Raw genomic sequence first — 17,818 nt, forward strand, 5'->3', positions numbered from 1 at the left:
TAGCTTCAAAAGATTTATTTTCAGTCCTTGAAGTAGACTGGTGCTGCTTTTGCTCATAATTTTTCTCTCTGTTACAGTTTTGGTTTTCACACAAACAGTAGTGAGAATGTTTTTGTTGTTTTTTTTAAATTATTTAAAAGTGCAGCCTTTGGCAGGAACAATCAGCCTAGTAGAGTTAATCATCTGTATTGCCTTTAAAAATGTACTCACTAAACCATGATTTTAAAAAAGTTAAAAGCTGTCAAGAACATTTAAGAAAAGAGAAGGGAAAGGGCAAAGACCAAACGCCTGGATTCCAGAAATTGTGTATGGAACAAGAATCACCACAGTACCCAGAGTGTGGTTAGCTCAGCCCCAGCTCATATTCCATACTTACAGCCCTTCTTATTTTGCAGATTTGAGGGCTTATCCATCAGGGAAATGGATAGTCCCAGGGGACCAGGCGGAAACGTATACAGGGAGGTCTGCAAAAATCAGAGGGACAGAGCAGCTGCCTGAGGACAAATCCTCATCCACAACTGGTCTGGCCAGGCTCAGTTTGGTCACTCAGCTTTCTGTCACCTGGAGGTTTCACTTGCCCCAGGCATTCTGTGGGGCTGCAAAGGCATCACAGCTTGTTTCTGGACTCTATGGATGGGACAGACAGTCACCCGTCCAGAGGTGATCCTGGTCGGACTCAAGTCATGATTTATCAGGAAGGGGATCCCCAAGGTGGCTTTAACCATTCTTATTTGCAGCGGCTGGTGTTGGACCCTGAGATCTGCCTGCAGGATGAGCCCCCAGAGCAGACAGAAGCTGTCCCTGCAGGCAGCTGTGCTCACTCCAAGAGGCTGTGCAGGCAGATGTCTGTGTACAAGCACATTCCCACATTCCCCTTATGATCAGACAGACATGGGAGCCTGATTTGCATTTTGGGGGGGGGGGTCAGGAGGGGAAGAACTAAGTCCAAAGTAGGAACAGGAGGATGGAGCAGAGAAGGCACTTATTTCTTTGCACCCATTAAGCCACTCTCAGGGGCTTTGTCCATGTCTGGCAGCAAGGACCATTAGGAACCTGTCCTGACAAGCACAGCTCTGAATCCATACACTGGGAACAAAGTAGCTCCTCGTCTAAGAAATGCAGGAAGGGCAGAGGAAAGAGTAAAATCACAGGATATTTTTTGTTCTTTTTGGTCTCACATTACACTTGGTGCTACAACTTCTGTCTAACAGATCAAGTTGGCTAAGGGATGCAGCAGAAAAACACAAGCTGGGGGTCTACAGCTTCCCTTGCTGTTCCTCTAAGGCAGGTTAGTTGAAAACTAGGACTGTGCACAGTAAAGAGTAACAAAGCACAGGTAACCTCTGTTACAGACGAGCAAAGCAAACAGTGCCCATTTTCCAGCCTGTCCTCTTCAAGGGAGGCTGGCTATGTCTCTCTCTGGAGGTGGACCAGAAGGTTTTGGGTTGCTTTCATTGGCTTTTCCTTCAAACATCATGACCCTGCAAAACACAACAGATATTGCTCATTTAGAAAAAAACAAATGCATATTTATCCATCATTGGGGGTGGCATTCTCTGCTGAAAAAGAGCATCTGGCTCCCCTACAAAGAGCACTCGATAATTAACAAAGCAAGGAAAGCCAACAGAGGGCAGTGCTGCCAGGCTGGCTCTTCCAGCAGCTACCAGGAGTGGGTTCCCGAAGTCTCTGCCGGTTTTCCTCTCGGAGCCCAGAGGATTAGCACATTTTATTTAGACAGCCACTTCCGAAATACCCTGGGCACACACTGAATGCCAAGTGTTCATGATGTGTAAAAGCAAATACCACTCCTGGCCCACCTTGCACATAACCACACAGCAGAACATTTAGAAGGCAACACCGAGCAAGCAACAGCAATTCCAGTCAGGGGAGAGAGCAAAAACAAGGAGCAAGGCACTGGCTGTAGGAATCTCAAGCATTTTGCAACCACTAGCACTGTCTTCCTCCCTGAGGACTGCAGCTACGCTGGGAATGCCAGCTGCCTCGATGGATCAAAGGGCTCTACTGCTCTTAGGATGAGTCTTACATTTCTGCTCCTGCTCTACAGGGTCCAACAGACAATGGGGTGTCTGTTAGCAAGAGAAGGGACCTGTTTGTGAAAGCTGCTGCAATTGGGAGGAGGGATGGAAGATATGGGACAGGCTGCAGGCTCAGTCTAGTTCTGTGGAGAAAAAGGAGGAGCAGGGATGTCAGAAGTCTGTGTCTGCTTGGAAGAGGAGCATCACAATAGAGATACAGCACAGCGGGGAGAATCTGCCAACAAACATGTCCCAGCTTAGAGAAACCACGTGAGAGGTGGGTGCAAGATCCTTCCTTCCCAACCTGACTGGAGAGCTGGCTGTGTTTCTAAAGCTGCCTTCAAAAAGGGGGAAGGAGGATGGAGAGGATCAGCTCCTATTCATGGCCATTTCAGACACAAAAGCAGGGCCAGCCCCCGAGCTGTGAAAGGAAATGCCAGGCTTCAATGGGATGGAGATGGAGCCAAGCAAATGTTTGGAAGCCATTTGTTAGAGCAGCACTTTCAGAGCCCTGTTGGGAGGGCAGAGGGGGCCGTGGGAGGCTAGTGCTGGCAGCCTGTACCACAGCAAACCTCTCCCAGCACGAGCCAGCTGTTTTAAGCATGTGTCCCATCTCCATCTACTGCCCATCCCTCCAAGATCAGGCAGGGATGGAGCATCCTGTGGGAAACAGGAGCCAGCACTACTGGTGCTGGCAGGACCATCATTCACTCAAGTCCTGCCACCATCCACAAGGGAAGTCTGTGTCCCCAAAGCCAGCAGGATCCTCAGGGAAGAGACGGGAAGAAGTCCTGCAGTGCTGAACCCCTGCACATCCTCGGGAAAGGAGGAGCCTGGCTCCCACGGAGCAAGTGGGAGGAAGCCTGTGCTAACACACAGCAGGCAGCTCTGCTGGGAGCACTGGCCACTGCTCAGCCTTGACATGAGCTTATACACCCTCTCATGGCACCCTGCCAACTCCCCTGCACAAGGATCCTTGTTTCCCTCCATGAACACCGAGTGTGCATAGCTCCAGCTCCCCCAGACAGAACAGCTTGTGCTTCCCAGCTTCCCAACAGAGCAGCTCGGCTGCTGTTGCTCTGCCCCAGCTCCATCCCAGGACACTCACAGTTTGAGCACAGCAGAGCGTTTCCCAAGCATCACATTGACAAAGTCCTGGTAGGAGATGGTGTCACTGACTCCTCCAGTCACCTCAGAGATCATCTTCTTCAGTTCTAGGTGAGTCTTCGGAGCTCCCAGCTTCTCCATCATCCTTTTGACAGACATCAAATCTACAAGAGCAAGGCAACTGCTGCTGTCAAGGGGTGACCCCACTGAGCACAGACCAATCCTACAGAGCCCTGAGTTCCCACCTGAGACCACCTCACCCATGGACTCTGTGGCTGACAGCATTAAGCTGTTGCCAAAAGCCACGGGAAGCCTTCCAGTACAGCTCACTGCCACTATACTCAGTACAGAGCATCACTTCCCAGATGTGCAGCTCAAGATAAAAGTACCACGCACTCAGAGAAGAGGGACAACTCTCCAAGTGCTCCAGAGACATGTGGCGACAGTGCTCTCTAGCTCAGATTGTGGTGCCAAGAGTCACAAGGATGGGGAGGAGGGAAGCAACACCGGGATTAAAGCTGGAGACAAACAAGCTGTGGGGAGCAGATGCCCCTGCCCATCGCCACAGGCCATTTCCTCCCATTGCACTGCTGCCTGCTGAGACCTGTGGGCCCCTTCCCTCCCGGAAGCCCTGAGTCAGGGCTCTTCCAGCTCCCCACAGGCTTCACTTCAGCTGGAAGACTTGTGGAGGAGGGGAAGAGGGCAGCCGCCTCCTGGAAGGGCACAGTGCACAAGTGATTACACTTCAGTGTCAGCTCCAGGCCTGCAGGAGGCTGGAACTTTACATAATTGGTGTTTTCTGCACCCAAAGCAGGGCTGCTCAGCTGAGCCAGACTCACACCCAAGTCTTTTGGTTCCCTCTGCTCCCCTCCTTGCAAAGCAAAGAGCTGCTCTGCACCAGAAGTGCTCATGGATTTATACAGCTCCTGCCTCAAGCCAAGCAAGCCCTAGGATTGTCCAAGTCCTGCAGCTTCCCAGCTCTGAATTCCCAACTTTGCAGCAGAGGACTGAGAAGAAGGCCTCAGTGGAGAAAAAGGGAGAAGAAAAAAAAAAGCATGTAGAGCAGAAAGAACTGGAGGAGATAAACAGAACTTCAGGACAACAGCACTGAGAAGGGCTTAGATCTTGAAACAGGCAAGGAGAGACTGAAGAAGCTGAGAGGGAGGGGCTGGAGAGCCAAGGAAGCCCCTGGCTGGCAATCAAGATCCAAGCAAGGCTGGATGTAGGAAAAACCCACACGTTTTCCTCCTCAACACCATGAATACAGAGGGAAGCAGCAGATTCAGCAGCAGACAGGCTGTGGCTCTTCCAGCCCAGCATCCTTCAGAATCACTCACCAATCTCCCCTTGGTTGTTCAGGTCAAACTCCATGTATTTCTCTGGAAGAGACACAGAATTAGGTTAGCAGAACTCTAGAGCAGAGAGGTGTGCAGGGCTTTGGAGCACTGGCTGCTTACAAGCACTGAAATAAAGCATTTGGGCATAAGATTGACATACTGCTGAATGCAAAGTTCAGAGAGGGAGACCATCTCGAGGCCTGGTTTTAGCACCTTATCTCAACTCTAGGGCTCTAGAGTTAAGAGCTCTGTAATTGTGGCTGCTTTTCATTTAAGCTGAAGGAAAACACTGGCATGAGAACAAGGTATCAGCTGGCTACGAACAGCTTTAAAAGGTTTGCAGCCAGAAAAACAAAGCTCTGGAACAGCCTCCCAGAAGGAGTAGCAAGGAAAACAAACCCCCAAGCACTCCCAAGATGAAGTCTGATCGGATTAGAAGGGGGATTAAATGACGCAGTTGCCTGCAATAACGAGGGACAGACTCCACAGTGCTCCCGTCGCTGTGCTCACTCCCAGAGCAGCACCTACCAGGAAAGATGCTCAAGGACCACATCAAGGGGGTGAAGCCAAGAACATGCCTGGGCACAGTGATGCTGGAGCAGGTTGTTTGCCTTTCCAGCCTGCTGTCAAACACTGCTGACTTGAGCAACTCCAGCATTGTCAGAGAGAGGCAGAGCCTGCTCCAAAAGGTCAGGTTAGCTTTGCAGGACAAAAATTCGCATGCTGTAACAGGCAGAGCACTGATTTGAGTTAGAAAATTCAGGAATTCAGTTCTGTGCAGTTTCTGCCCTTTGAAGTGGCACACCTGAGCCTCCTACACAGCCCCCACCTCTTGCTAGCTGTTCCCCATTTAGACTTTAAGCTCTTCAGGCAAGGATTTGTCTGTCTTGCAGACCATACAGCTCCCAGCACCACAGGGCCCCCCCCATCACCTCGGCTCTAGTAAATGGAAAGAGCACGATGCCTGCTGGCACCATCCATCCATGCTGAGCGGGAGAAATCACCCTGCAGTGAGCACTCACTCCCCACAACAGCCTTGGAGGACTCAAATTAACCAAGCTCTTCCAGGCTGCTCCTTTGCCCCAGGAAGGAAAATGGAAAAGACCTTTTGCCTCTCCTCCAGGGACACCAGCAATCATATGAGCATGAACAGAGAAGTGGCAGGCTAATTTAAGAAGCCAAAGGGAAGAGTGGTTATTTCACACATCAGAGTCCCTCCAGGACCTGTGCTTCCAAAGGAAATTGTTGGGTTAACCGGACTAATGGGCAGGAGGCAAAGGAATGGCCTGGCATGTCTTCACCCGGGTCTTAGCCCATGGATTACTGCTGCCATGAGCTCACCAGGACAGACCTATGGAAATTCCATGTACAAACCAAAGCTGTTCATGCTTCCAGCGGGAGTAAATGTCTCCCTTCAAGCATCAAGCAACCAATCCTAGAAGAAATAAGGGCTGTAACACACATATTTAGTGGACAGAGTGATGCTTGATGTGGGAGTGCCTCTCCCCACACTCTGTCTCACCAGAATGACCTTGGCATTTTAATTGCCACCTCCCTTACCAGGATCAGGCACTCCTGCATATGCCTGGGGCACAAACCCTGCTCTGCCATCTCCATGCCCAGCACATGTTTTCTTTTCTTCTGAGCTGACACTTAGCCAACAGTGCAGAGAACAGAGGCGGCTTTACATCAGCCTCAGCTCACACATTCGTGTTTCCCTCCCACCCCAGCAGAGGGGATATAGTGGGCAAAACCCATGCATGGTCCCTCCCTCACAAATACATTTACACAAACACTGCATGGGGGCTCCATCTTTATCTCCCCCAGGCTGGGAGGGGGGTGGGGAAGTGGGAAGGACAGCAGAGAAGAAATATTCCCCCCATCATCACACAATGAGCCAATTGTTGGGGGAGCTGGAGGAGGCCTTGGAGAGAGGGACAGGCCACGGAGACAAACTCACGAGGCAGCAGGAAGAGATGCCAAAGGCTCTCATTACATGGAATTCTGTGCCTGTGACCTACAGTTGCAATGTTTGAAGAGCCCCAATTGTGATGGGAAAAAATAATGCAGGGCTGCAGCCAAAAGCCAAAGCTACACAAAAAGCAACACAAAGAGATTGGGGAGCACAGGAGGCTCCTCTGTGCCCAGCAGTGTAAGGGATCACAAAACGCCAGCCAGCTTCTTCCTTGCTGGATTGCAAAGCCAAAATTCAAAGAGAAATAGCAGACAATGTCTGAAATGGAAGCAAGGTCAGGTTTTATTTGGTTAGAGCCAGGCTGAGCACAAGCCTCGAGGCAATGTGACACAGGAATGTTTTCTCAACTGCCTTCAGCCACTGCTTGGAAAAAAAGTGGGTACACCAGAATAACCCTGCCAGATCCTGTCCTGTAACCAGTCTGGGGACAAGCTCCAGAGGCTTTCAGGCTTTTGAGCTGTTTCTCTTATCACCTGTCCCAGCAAAAGGCCCAAACCTAAGCCCTAGATCTGCTCACCCACTGGAGTTAGGCTTTGGCCAGAACTAGACCTATCAGTGCTGTTCCCTCTCGTGTCAAGGGGCTGGGAAAGGACTAAAGAAACTTTTGGAGAGAGGAAGTCCCCAACTCCACAACTCCACAAAACAGCTGACACTTCTGCTTTGTGGAATGAGGCCCTCCTACTTACTGAAAACAAAAAAAAAAGTCCAGCTATTGCATGGTCCATTATGCCAGTTAGCTTGCTGTGTAACTAGAGAGAAACCATCCTCCTTTGCTGCTCCCCAGGGTTTTGCCCACACAGCAGGTTTTGCAGTAAGAGCAGCTGCCAGGCAGGATGTCTGTAAGGTGACATGTCCCTGCCCTGCAAAGGAGAGAAACACAAAGGCTTGCGTGGAAAACACCTCTCCAGAGAGTTTCACCAAGTCCCACAAGCAAGGGGGAAGGCATCCATCCCAGCTCAGTCACTTGTATTTGGCAGAGAATCTCAGGCTGGTGAGATTCAAGTGCTGAGGAGAATAATCTGGTTCAGAGCAGTTAGGCTCAAAGGACAGGGAAACCCTCCAGTTCTCACCTTTGAACATTGCCAACTTCTCCTCCAGGTCTTTTTCATTACTGAACTTTGGGTCACAGAGAAATTCCTAAAATAGAAAAAAAAATATCCTCAAGGTTAAAGATGGAAAGGAGGAAACACCCTAGAGGGCACCTCCAAAGGCAGCATTAGCCAGAAGATTCACACAATTCCCAGAGTCACAGCTGAGCAACAGCACCAGGAGACTTGAAAATGGGCTGAATCCCTCTACACCTTGTCATTAACATTCCAGTGCAAGGGGAATCCCTCTGATGTCTCAGATTTCCCACCAGCAGCTTGAGGGAGGATTGGACCTCACCTGCCTTTGGAATAACTGCACAAAACCTCCTTTTCTTGCTCACCCAAGGTTTCAGCTCCCCACTTCTCTGCTTAAGCGCACTTAGTGTGTGGATTGGGCACTTGTTTCCAGCAAGGGCTCCTAGTCCTTGCAAAAAGCATTCTTATCTCAGATTTCAAACTCTTAGATAAACTCAGAGGGCCTGCAAATAGAGCAGGCAAAGTTTGCAGAATGTCATATGCCCAAGAGGACAGGTATTTTAGGCTCAGGAAGTCTCTCATACCAAATATCCATTTTCTCCCTCTACCCTACTCAGGCTGGAGAGGAAACCCTGGATCACTTCTGGTCACTTGCCCCTAGCCCCACCTGAAAAACCTTCAGATACCCCAGAGAACAGACCACAACTTGCACAGCCAGCTCTTCTGCTGTGCCCTGCCAGCAACACTCCCCACAGCTGTGAGCAGCAGGGTCTTGCTCCTGTCCCTGCCCTCCCACACTGTCCAGCTCCAGCCCAGCCCAGCTTAATGACTCGATTTGTGTTCAGCAACAACACCACATTCTTCAGTGTAGAAATCATTAACATCTGCACAGCTTATGCATGGCCTGTCCAGGACAAACCCCTCGAGGGGTTAGTGGATGGAAGGCTGAGGCTGTTCCCTACCCTGGGAATGTGTTCCTCACCACTGCTCCCCATGCTCTTGGGAAAGGCAGGAATGGGTCACCAAGATCCACTGATCTGTGTGCTGATCACTGATGGTCATTCTAATCCTGTTCCTGTGCTCTGGATCCAGACACCTGGAGCTGCTCCCTCCTTTCTCACTGGGACAGAGGAGCTTGGACTGCTCAGGGAGTCCTCAAACCTTCACTGCCAGTTAACCACTGCTGTGGCAAGTCTTTTACCTGCAGCTGAACTAGGGTTTTGTAGGAAGCCCACTAGGACAGAAGTGACTGCCACCCCCTCCTCCCACCCCAGAAACTCCAGATGGAACACCAGAGACCATGGCCACCAAACCAGTGTAACACTGGCTTCCCTCACCACCATGGTCATCAACTCAAACTGAGAGCTGTGGTGAATAGCAACTTTCCCAGTTCCTTCTTTTGCTTTCCTTTCCCAACTCAGTTTCATTTAGCTCAGTTATTTCTACCCAGGGGTATCATTTACCAGCCCAACACAAAGGGCCCAATTCAGCTTCAAGACCCAGGCTCAGGCAGCAGCAGGAGTCACCAGAGACCAGAGTACTGTTACCTGCTGCCATCACCACTGAATAGCCTCCAGAGAAGGCAAACATCACCAAAAACCAAAACAGGGCCAAAACACCTCCTGGCCACCAGGTCACAGCTTCATTCCTACCCTGCAGGAGCAGCAAGCAGCTTCCACCTCCCAGCAGGACAGGGGATGTGAGGGCAGAGCACAGCATCTCTCTGGGAGCAAGAAGCAGCACAGAAATGGTGAAGACTGAAGGGAATGCATCCATGCATGATGGCTGAAGGACACATGCCCCTCACAGCCTCTGGCAGTGTGATACAAGAGCAGCACAGGTGACACTGCACACAGGATTAGGACTCAGTTCCCTTGTGTTTCAACTGGAGGGGGGCTGGAGAGCCCACCAGCACCACAGCTCTGCTCCAGGTGCAAGGAAGCAATGAGGGTCTGTATTTGAAAGGCATTCCACTCTCCACATTGTGTGTGAGCTGGGCTGTGACTGCGATAAGGAAAACACTCACAATGGCACACAGGAATTCAGTCCCCAGGGCCTCAAACTCAGAGTGGCTAAAGTTCCTCCTAGAGCCCTTTGCTAAAGTTCCCATTTTAAGGGGCATGTTCTATTAGTAAGAGTTCCTTTAAAAGCCTCTCCCCCGCTCCTGCCCTGAACAGCCTTTCTTGAGCTGTTGAGCGACTTTTCTAAGCCAATAAACTCAGCCAGACAAGTCCCAGCTACCTGCAAGACAACCTGAACAAAGGTTGCTCCCCAAAAAGGTGACTCCAACTGGCAGGCCAAACCCTCACTGGGATGTCTAAGTGCTGAATGCCAGCCACCCTGCCTGCAGGGGCTGGGAAGGGCTGAGGGATGCTCATGCCCACCCTGGATGGGAGCATCAGACACCTGCTCTTTAACAGGCTGAATTCCTTCCCCATAGCCCAGCGCATTAGAGGGTAAAACAAGGTTGAAACTAATCTGTGCTGGATTAGACCTGCCACCTTGATGCACGAAGCTGGACAATGTGATTACATTGCTCAAAAAGAGGGGAACAACCAAGAGGGGAGCCCAGAAGAGTGTTTCAGGCTGGAAGAGAGAAGTCAGCACTAGGACACAGCTATCCTTCAGGAACACATGTGCACTCAATGTACTGCCTGCCAGACTCGTATCCCAGAGAGAGCTCTGGGGTAGAAACCAGCCAGGAAAACAGGGCTGGAGGGAACTAAGTGTTAGGATGAGACAATGAGATTAAGCCTGATAGGAATTTGGCCTGATAGGTTTTATTAGGAGCACTTGACTGTTTTACAGCCTTAGGGCTCTTCAGTGCTGGGGAAACCCCCTCCCTGGCTCCAGCCACAGTATCAGCCCAAGTTTCTGTATCAGCTGTTTGTCAGGGAGGTGTGAGGCTGTTTGCTGCACTCCTCCATTGCCACACAGAGCTGGCAAAGCACAGCAGCGTGGGGGTTGCTGCCCAGAGCACGATGGCTTCTAAGAATCCATAGGCATCTGCCACTCGTGCTATCTGCAGCTTGGTTTTGGGCTGCTCAAACTCCATCTCGTAGCGCTGAGCCAGCACACAGGGCAGCAAGGATGCAAACAAACAGCTCTGTCAGTGGGAAGTCAAGTAGCTTGTTTCATTTTTGTCCTCCAAACCTCAGCCAAAGAAAAGGCCAGAAGTGATGTCAGCTTAGGAGGAGAGATAGGAACCTGTCCCCTGCGTGAGAACAGCCCTGAGCCCTGGCACACAGCAGTGGTACACCAGCAGTATCCCAGGAAGCACAGCTTCCCAGACTCAGTCCTACAGCTCCTACCAGCTTCAGGATTGTGTATCCACCTGTGTGATGCTGGGGGATGGCTCTGGAGAAGCAGAAACTGCAGCAGTAGGTACCACACAATCCATTAATCCTCAGCCTAAGGGCCAACACCACCTTGGCTAGGGGTTATATGTTAGACCCAGCTACACAACTTGGTGCAGTGTGTGTTGTGTCTGCCTTCCTGCAGCAGGTTACAAAGGCTCCTTTTTAACCTAGTGCTCTTGTTTTACACCTTATGTCATGACATCTCTTTTTCCACTCTTATTCCACAGCACATCTTAATTTCTAGTTAATTGAGTAATTTCTAATGACTTAATTCTCTCTCCAGTGACCTAAACTTCACCTCTACAGTCTCATTGGTGGAGCATGCTGTCTGGTGGAGCATATTGCCACTTTTCATAGCTTAGTTAGTGTGAGGGCAAGGTGAGCCCATCTCCTCCAGGCTCTCATCTTGTACAGTGATTTGATTTCTGCACTTGTATCACCAAGGTGCCACTGACTAAAGGAGCACCTAGAAGTGCTAAAAATCCCAGCACTGTTTGCTTCAAGGTAAAAACCTTCTTTTCACCCTCAGAACTGCTCTTAGCTGGGAGGGATGCCAACAGAACTGCCCCCACAACCATGCCAAGCAAGGGACAGGGTAAGCCTGAAGCTCAGGGGAGAGGACCTTGCCTGACCCTGGCATGAAGGGCACGAAGCCCAGTGCACTTTGCACTAATCCAGGAGGTGCTATTCCCCCTGCCCAAGGCTTGTGGGACGTCCAACCATCCCGGGCAACCCATTCACCCGCTGTAATGAAAAGCTAGGAAAGGCTGAAGTCAGCTCTGAGCAGCACAAACTTCTCATTCCGGGAAGAAAAAGTTGAAGCACTTGATACAACAGAGGGGAGGTTGAAGTGCTCCAGGAGAACAATAGCCCCCTGGAGCTGGAGCACGTTCCCAAAGGGAACTGCATAGCAGCCAGCCCCCGGGCACCCACCAGCCCGCTCGGACCCACCGATGTGCGATGCACGGAGAGCAAAGAGCTGCCTGAGAGGGCAACACCAGGAGCGGAGGGGATGGAGAGCGATGCCCGTAAGAAACCCCGTTTCCTCCTGCGGCCGGATCCCCTCTCCAAAGGGGTTTGGGCAGAGGGGTCGGCAGCTCGGCCTGCACCCACCGCCCCCTTCCTCCTCTTGCTCTTGCCCCGCCCGCCCCCTCCACAGCCCCCTCCCCACTGCCCGCGGGGGTCGGGTCGGGAGGCGGCCCCAGCCCCACCTTGTTGATCTCCTCCAGCCGCCCGTCCTGCGGGGCTCTCCGCAGCCCCCCGCCGCTCGGCCGGCGCGGAGCCGCCATCGCACCGAGCCTCCCCGAGCCCGCCGCCGCCTTAAATAGGGGCGGGAAGGGCCGGGCCGGGCCCTCCGCCCCCCGCCCTTAACCCATTCCCCGCCCGGCGCCGGCAGCGGGCGGGTGGTGGAGCCGGCATCGCCCCGCATCGGGAGGGCAGCGCGGTGGGTTCGAGGTGCCCGGGCTCGGGGGAAGGCACCGCCGCCTCTGGGCTTCCTGCAGGAGGGAAGGGACCGGCTCCCTCTGCCCGCACCGCCCGCGGGCACGGCTCCGGGACACCGGGGATCGCTCCGGAGCTGCCCTGCGAGCGGCATCGCCCCGCCGGTACCGGCGGCAGAGGGACAAGGCGGGGATGGTACAGCCGCTTCCAGGCGCTGAATAAACCCTGGAGCTCGAGTAGCGGGAAAAGGGATGGCCCGAGGGACAACCACGGCCGAGGTGATGCGTGTCCCGGCCAGGGTCGCATGGCCACGCGGTGTCAGCCTGACACCTTATGTAAAAATTGTGTATTAACGTGTATTAACTGAGGATTTTCAGACATTTCCCCCCTCATCAGTCCAAATGCAGCCGCATTTCAACCCCTGCTCTTTAAAAGCAGCAAATTCAGGTACAGTGTGCTCTCCTGCTGCCACACACCCTTGGATGGACAGCTGTGTGTTATATTAAGAATTTTTAATGAATACAGCTCTAGGCAGGTGGCACCAGCTGAAAACACAGAGTTCCTGGGAGGGCAGGAGGCAGCGTGAACCACATCCTCAGCAGCCGGCACACAGCAGAGGCTTGACATTTCTGTAAGAGCAGCAAATTTGTGTGTTCACTGGAGATGTATAATTGTCCTCCCAGAGAGACAGTAAGTGGCCACGGCTCCCTGCCTCTGGCCAAGCCGGATCACGCTGTACTCTCACTGTTTCATGGTTTTGCTTTCCCAGAGCTGTCCTTGGGCAGCAGCAGGGGAGATCCTGCCATCACACCCCCACAGAACTGCAGCTCTGGCACCCCACTCCTTGGGCAGATTTTGTGCAGAATTAGAAGGACGATGGTTTTGTTCTCAGTTGGAAAATCCTGTGCTCCTTCCAGACCACTGGACTCACCAGAGATGTTGCTGGGGAGTTCAACATCGGTGGCAGCAATTTTACATAAATTACACAAGACTTTAGCAAACTCAATTTGCAGCACTGTGAGCAGAGAAACATAGGTAAAACTGGTTAAAAAATGAAGCAAGCTCCAGTCTGGGGACTCGTTTCTGGTCTTATGGGAATGACTTCAGCTACCTGGAGTCATGGCACAGCCAGCACAAGGTGGGCTGAGCCAGGACCTGGCTTGTCCTACAGACCAGCCCACACGGGAGCACAGGGGAACATAAATGCCTTTCCTTTAAAGGCAATACAGCCATTGACCTCTGCCACCCCATGGGAGTGACACAGGGAGGAGCGGGTGTCCAGCTGTTCCCCATCCAGCCTGTGCTGGCTGCACAGCCTGCTGCCACCAGCCAGCTCCTCTCCAGTGGGGCGCAGATGATAATGTGGGGCTGTGGGTGCTGCTGACACCTCCCTTGCCTGGATCTCTGCCACCCAGCCCCTGGGACTGGTGGCAATTTGCTGGTTTATAGCCATGCCTGGTGACTTTCAGAGAGCCAAGCAGAGCTGGCTGTAGCTTATGTTACACTGGAGCGAGGGAACAGCAAGATGTGAGCTTCTCTTATACTGAAGCAGGCTGAGGATGTCCCACCTGCCTTCCAGGACCTGGGTGAGGATCCATCTTTGCCTCTGCTTTGATTCTGGCTCATTAATTTAGCCCCCCCCGCTGTGAACTCCCTTCCCTTGGGAAGCAGGCAAGCTGTGTGCCCTCCAGCAAGCAGCTCTCTGCCTGCCTTCACCAGGATTCCTCTCTGCGCCTCTGTGACCACAGCCCATGAGCATGACACTGCAGGGTGCTGTGCAGCAGGACCAGCTTCCAGCACGTGTGTGAGAGCCTCTCTCATCTCCTGGGGCAGGAGGGAGTGCTGGGCAGTACAGCTTGGGTACATCACATACTTGGGAAGCTGTCCCTGCCCAGTGTGCTGTGCTGTGATGGGAAAGGAGGGATGGAGGAGGTCTGAGAGGATTCTTTGTTCGCTCTGCAGTGAGAGATCAACTTTGGAATGGCTCCATATCCTGCACAGAAACATTAGTGGTCCCTGGTAGGTGGGTGTACCCCCATCCCAAGGACAGAGGCGGTGGCTGGAGTCATGCTGCAGACTGAATGGGTGTGGAAGAGGACCTGGGCTGTGATACTGTAGGCAGGGCAGTGTGAGGAGTGGTGGGAGGGATTGATGCTGGTGAATGCAGAGTGTCCTTCCCTCTGCCATTCCCTGTGCAGGGTGGGCACAGAGGGTATGTGGCAGCAGCCAGCGACCTGTCACTTCGAGCAGCTCTCAGGGAGGCTCTGCAAAATGTCCTCCAAGTTCTTCTTGTCAGCCTGGATCTCAGCCAAGTCACTCTCAAATGCTTGGATCTTCTCCTGCTGCTGTGCTGCCTCCTGCTGCAGCTGCCTGAGCTGGCCAGCCAGGGGTCCTGGTGTGGCCAGGCGCAGCCACAGCTGCTCCAGCTGCAGCCTCCCGGTGATCAGCACTGCGTCCACATCCATGTCTTGCTCCAGGTTACCTGAGAAAGGGGAGAGAAGGCATGGATGAGAGCAAAGAGCTGGACAGGAGATGTTCTGGATGTGCTCCATGGCACCAGGCAAATTATAGGGAGTGGGTGCAGCAGGGCATGGAGGCTTTGCAGCTTCTCACTGATCACAGACAAGCAAAAAGAACTGTGGCACCAGGCAGGGCCTGGGCACTTCTCTTTCTCTTGCAAGTGGGTCATGGTTTCCACCCTTTTGCGAAATTTCTTGGATACAACAGTCCCAGAAAGCTCAGAAATATACCCAGGTGATAAAAACAGGAGGAGCTGGAGCAAGACCAACCAGCAACAAGGAGCAAACCCAGTCTAGCACAGCCCTCAGTTCCAAAGGGACTTTGCCAGCCTTGCTCCCCCTGAGGATCCCAAGGGAGATCAGTGTACCCAGAGCAGACATGAACACACACATTCAGCAAGCCCCAATTCATTCTTCATGAGGGCTTTCCTCAAGACACAAGCCTCAGAGAAGCTTTGCTGAGACTATGGATGATCTCAGCCTAAGAGCACCCAGCTCAGCCTAGATGGTCATCAAGCAGGAGTACCACTGAGGAGGAGAGCCCTGGCCCCTGAGAGCCCAGCCCTTTCCTGGAACCTGCACCCTGTTCCCCCCCAGGTCTCACCTAGGCTGTCCAGCAGGTTGTTCAGGGTCTCAATGTCTGACATGAGGGAGCCCCGGGCTTCCTGGAGACTTCTTGCCATCTCATTCACCTCTGACCCCACCTTCCAACAGAGACAGACACCCAGATCAGGGCACCCCATTGACCCTTGGCTGGATGGTAGAGGAGACCCCAGGAACACCCGCAAGGCATTGTCCCTACAGTGGAGCGCACAAGCCTGGTTGTCCCCTATGCTTTGGGCTGTGAGCAAAGCTGCTTCCATGCTCTGGAGGACACAACTTGCCCAAGGGGACCCAACAGACCTGCTGTGCTTCCTCCAGGTCTCCCCTGAGCTTCTCAGCCATCTGCTCCTGCCGGGAGAGCTCCCACTGGGTCTCATTGGCACGCTTGGCGAGCTGGCTGGCGTGTTTGAGGGCCTGTTTGCTCTCCTGCAGCACAGCCTGTGCCCTCTGCAAAGGGACAGAGATGGAAACGGTCACCTGGGGACACCCAGCCCTGCCTGCAGCAGCCTGGGCTCTGTAGGTGATGGCTGCCAGCCTGGCCATGCCCAGCAGCTCCACCCCACATGCCTCAGGTCAGACCTTGGCGCTCTCCTCAGAGACTTGCTCAGCCTCCCCAGCTGTCCTCTGGGCTGTGGTGGAGATGGACAGGGAGTTTCCCAGTGTCTTCTGTGCCTGTTTAATCTTCCTCTGAGCATCCACCATCACTCTGTCCTGCACAGTGGCCATCTTCCTCCTCAGGGCAGCCTGACTCTTCCGATGCCCCAGTACCTTCTTCATGCCTATGAGAGCAACCTGGCCATCACCAAACTGTCCACTTCTCCTCTTGTCGCCTGGTGAGAGCCAAGTTGTGGCTGGAGATGCTCTGACTGGTGCCTTTTACCTTCCAAGCTGGCCAGGAGGGACTCTGCTTTGGAGAGCATGGCTTTTCCTTGGGAGACAGCCATGGTGGCCATGTCATGGGCTGAGCTAGCCTGGTCCTGCAGCTGGGAGAGGAGAGGAGGAATGAGGCTGGTGAGTGGGTGAAGAGCTGCACCCAGCCGGGGAATGTGGGATTCAGCCTGCTCCCATTTGGCAGGCAAGCTCCTAGGAATGGGCGTCTGGGAGCTCAATGGAAGATGGGCTCCCAAAACATCCTCTCCCAGCTCCCTGGCTGCAGGCATGGTCCCTCCAGTTGCTGGAGCAGCAAGGATGGGGCTCCTCATTCACATAAGCAGCAATTACCTGCTTGAAGCCATGAATCCTTTGCAGCTCCAGGCTCAATCCAGCTGCCAGTGTGCGGGATGCCTCCACAGCCTGCTGAGCCAACGGCTCCTGGGCTGCTGCTGCCTGCTCCAGCACTGCAAGGTCCTGTTCCAGGTCTGCAGTCTGCATTGGCACCACCTTCTGCAGGATCAGGAGTGCCAGAGGCTCCATGAGATCATCTCCCAGCTCAGGAGGTGGCACTGGTAAAGCAGGAGGTAGGGATGCCAGCAGGAGCTGTAGCTTGGGTGCTGCTCACCTGCCCCAGAACAGCCACCTGCAAAAGTCTCTCAGCCAGGTCAGCATGTGCCTGTTCCACAGCTGTCAGAGCCCTCCTGGCCTCCACTGCCACCTCTGCCATGCCAGCAGCCAGCTCCTCCTGTGCCTGCTGGATTTCCTCATACCTACATGGACAGGACACTGCTGTCAGCCAGAGCCCTCTGGCCCCTTGAAGGATAAAGAGGACAACTTGAGACCTGGCCCTGGACGTGGCAGGAAATTCTGGAGGCTTTTCCTGGAACCCCGCAGCGTGCAGCACCCTGTCCCTCTGCTTTACAGCACTACTGTGCAATGAGTTTGAAGGTACTCAGCATGTGCCTGTTGGGCAGGTGCCAAATCACCATGACTGAGTCCTGTAACAGGGACCTGGCCAGAGGAAAGGGGCCGTGGTGCCCTGCCAGCCCTCCTTGCTGCCAGCCCTCCTTGCTGCCAGCCCCTCACCTGGCCTCCAGCTCGCACTGCATGTTCTGTGTCCTGTTCCCCTCCAGCAGGTTCTGCAGGAGCTCAGAGCTGGTGTTGGAGGCACGCAGTGCTCTCTTGACCACCGCCTCCACCTGTGCCATGGAGTCCTTGTGACTGCAGGGACAAGGACACCCAGAGAAAGGATATCAGGATTGGCCTCCTGGCAAAGGAGTAGGCCCCCTGCACCCCCAGCTGGGCTGACAGCTTCCTCTGCCTCTTCAAATTTTACCTCTTGGATAGAGCCTGAGCCTCCAGTGCCAAGTGGCTCCAGTTTGTGGGCTGCTGTGGGATTTCCTGGGGAATCTCCTTGGAACACAAACAGCAGCACTGAGACCCTGGCAGGAAGCAGGCACCCCTGGACCCTTCCAGCCCAGCACCACCAAGAACCTCCCAAAGGA

At 53.4% G+C, this 17,818-nt stretch overlaps 2 protein-coding genes and 1 long non-coding RNA gene across 3 annotated transcripts in view; 1 reads left to right on the forward strand and 2 right to left on the reverse strand.

Moving 5' to 3' along the window:
• AIF1L (allograft inflammatory factor 1 like) lies at positions 1-12,187 on the reverse strand. Its single transcript, XM_083875710.1, has 5 exons — positions 12,090-12,187; positions 7,526-7,592; positions 4,481-4,522; positions 3,145-3,307; positions 1-1,481 (listed from the first exon to the last, which is right to left on the reverse strand). The coding sequence occupies exons 1-5, from the start codon at positions 12,165-12,167 to the stop codon at positions 1,394-1,396; spliced, it is 438 nt and encodes a 145-aa protein (XP_083731836.1). The 5' UTR covers positions 12,168-12,187; the 3' UTR covers positions 1-1,393.
• LOC310917466 overlaps positions 11,467-17,818 on the forward strand; it is a 10,250-nt gene continuing 3,898 nt past the window's right edge. The window contains exon 1 of the long non-coding RNA XR_014591455.1: positions 11,467-11,906. This is a non-coding gene — a long non-coding RNA (uncharacterized lncRNA). The remainder of the gene's footprint in view (positions 11,907-17,818) is intronic.
• Positions 12,785-17,818, reverse strand: part of LAMC3 (laminin subunit gamma 3) — an 18,835-nt gene continuing 13,801 nt past the window's right edge. Inside the window, exons 20-28 of the mRNA XM_083875711.1 lie at positions 17,650-17,726; positions 17,400-17,534; positions 16,939-17,083; positions 16,662-16,823; positions 16,321-16,423; positions 16,020-16,219; positions 15,741-15,887; positions 15,442-15,541; positions 12,785-14,800 (exon numbers count right to left, since the gene is read on the reverse strand). Coding sequence (XP_083731837.1) covers positions 14,556-14,800; positions 15,442-15,541; positions 15,741-15,887; positions 16,020-16,219; positions 16,321-16,423; positions 16,662-16,823; positions 16,939-17,083; positions 17,400-17,534; positions 17,650-17,726 — 1,314 coding nt within the window. The 3' untranslated portion in view covers positions 12,785-14,555. The remainder of the gene's footprint in view (positions 14,801-15,441; positions 15,542-15,740; positions 15,888-16,019; positions 16,220-16,320; positions 16,424-16,661; positions 16,824-16,938; positions 17,084-17,399; positions 17,535-17,649; positions 17,727-17,818) is intronic.

The sequence above is a fragment of the Zosterops lateralis genome (assembly GCF_965231275.1).
Source record: "Zosterops lateralis genome assembly, chromosome: 20".
Taxonomy (NCBI): Eukaryota; Metazoa; Chordata; class Aves; order Passeriformes; family Zosteropidae; genus Zosterops; species Zosterops lateralis.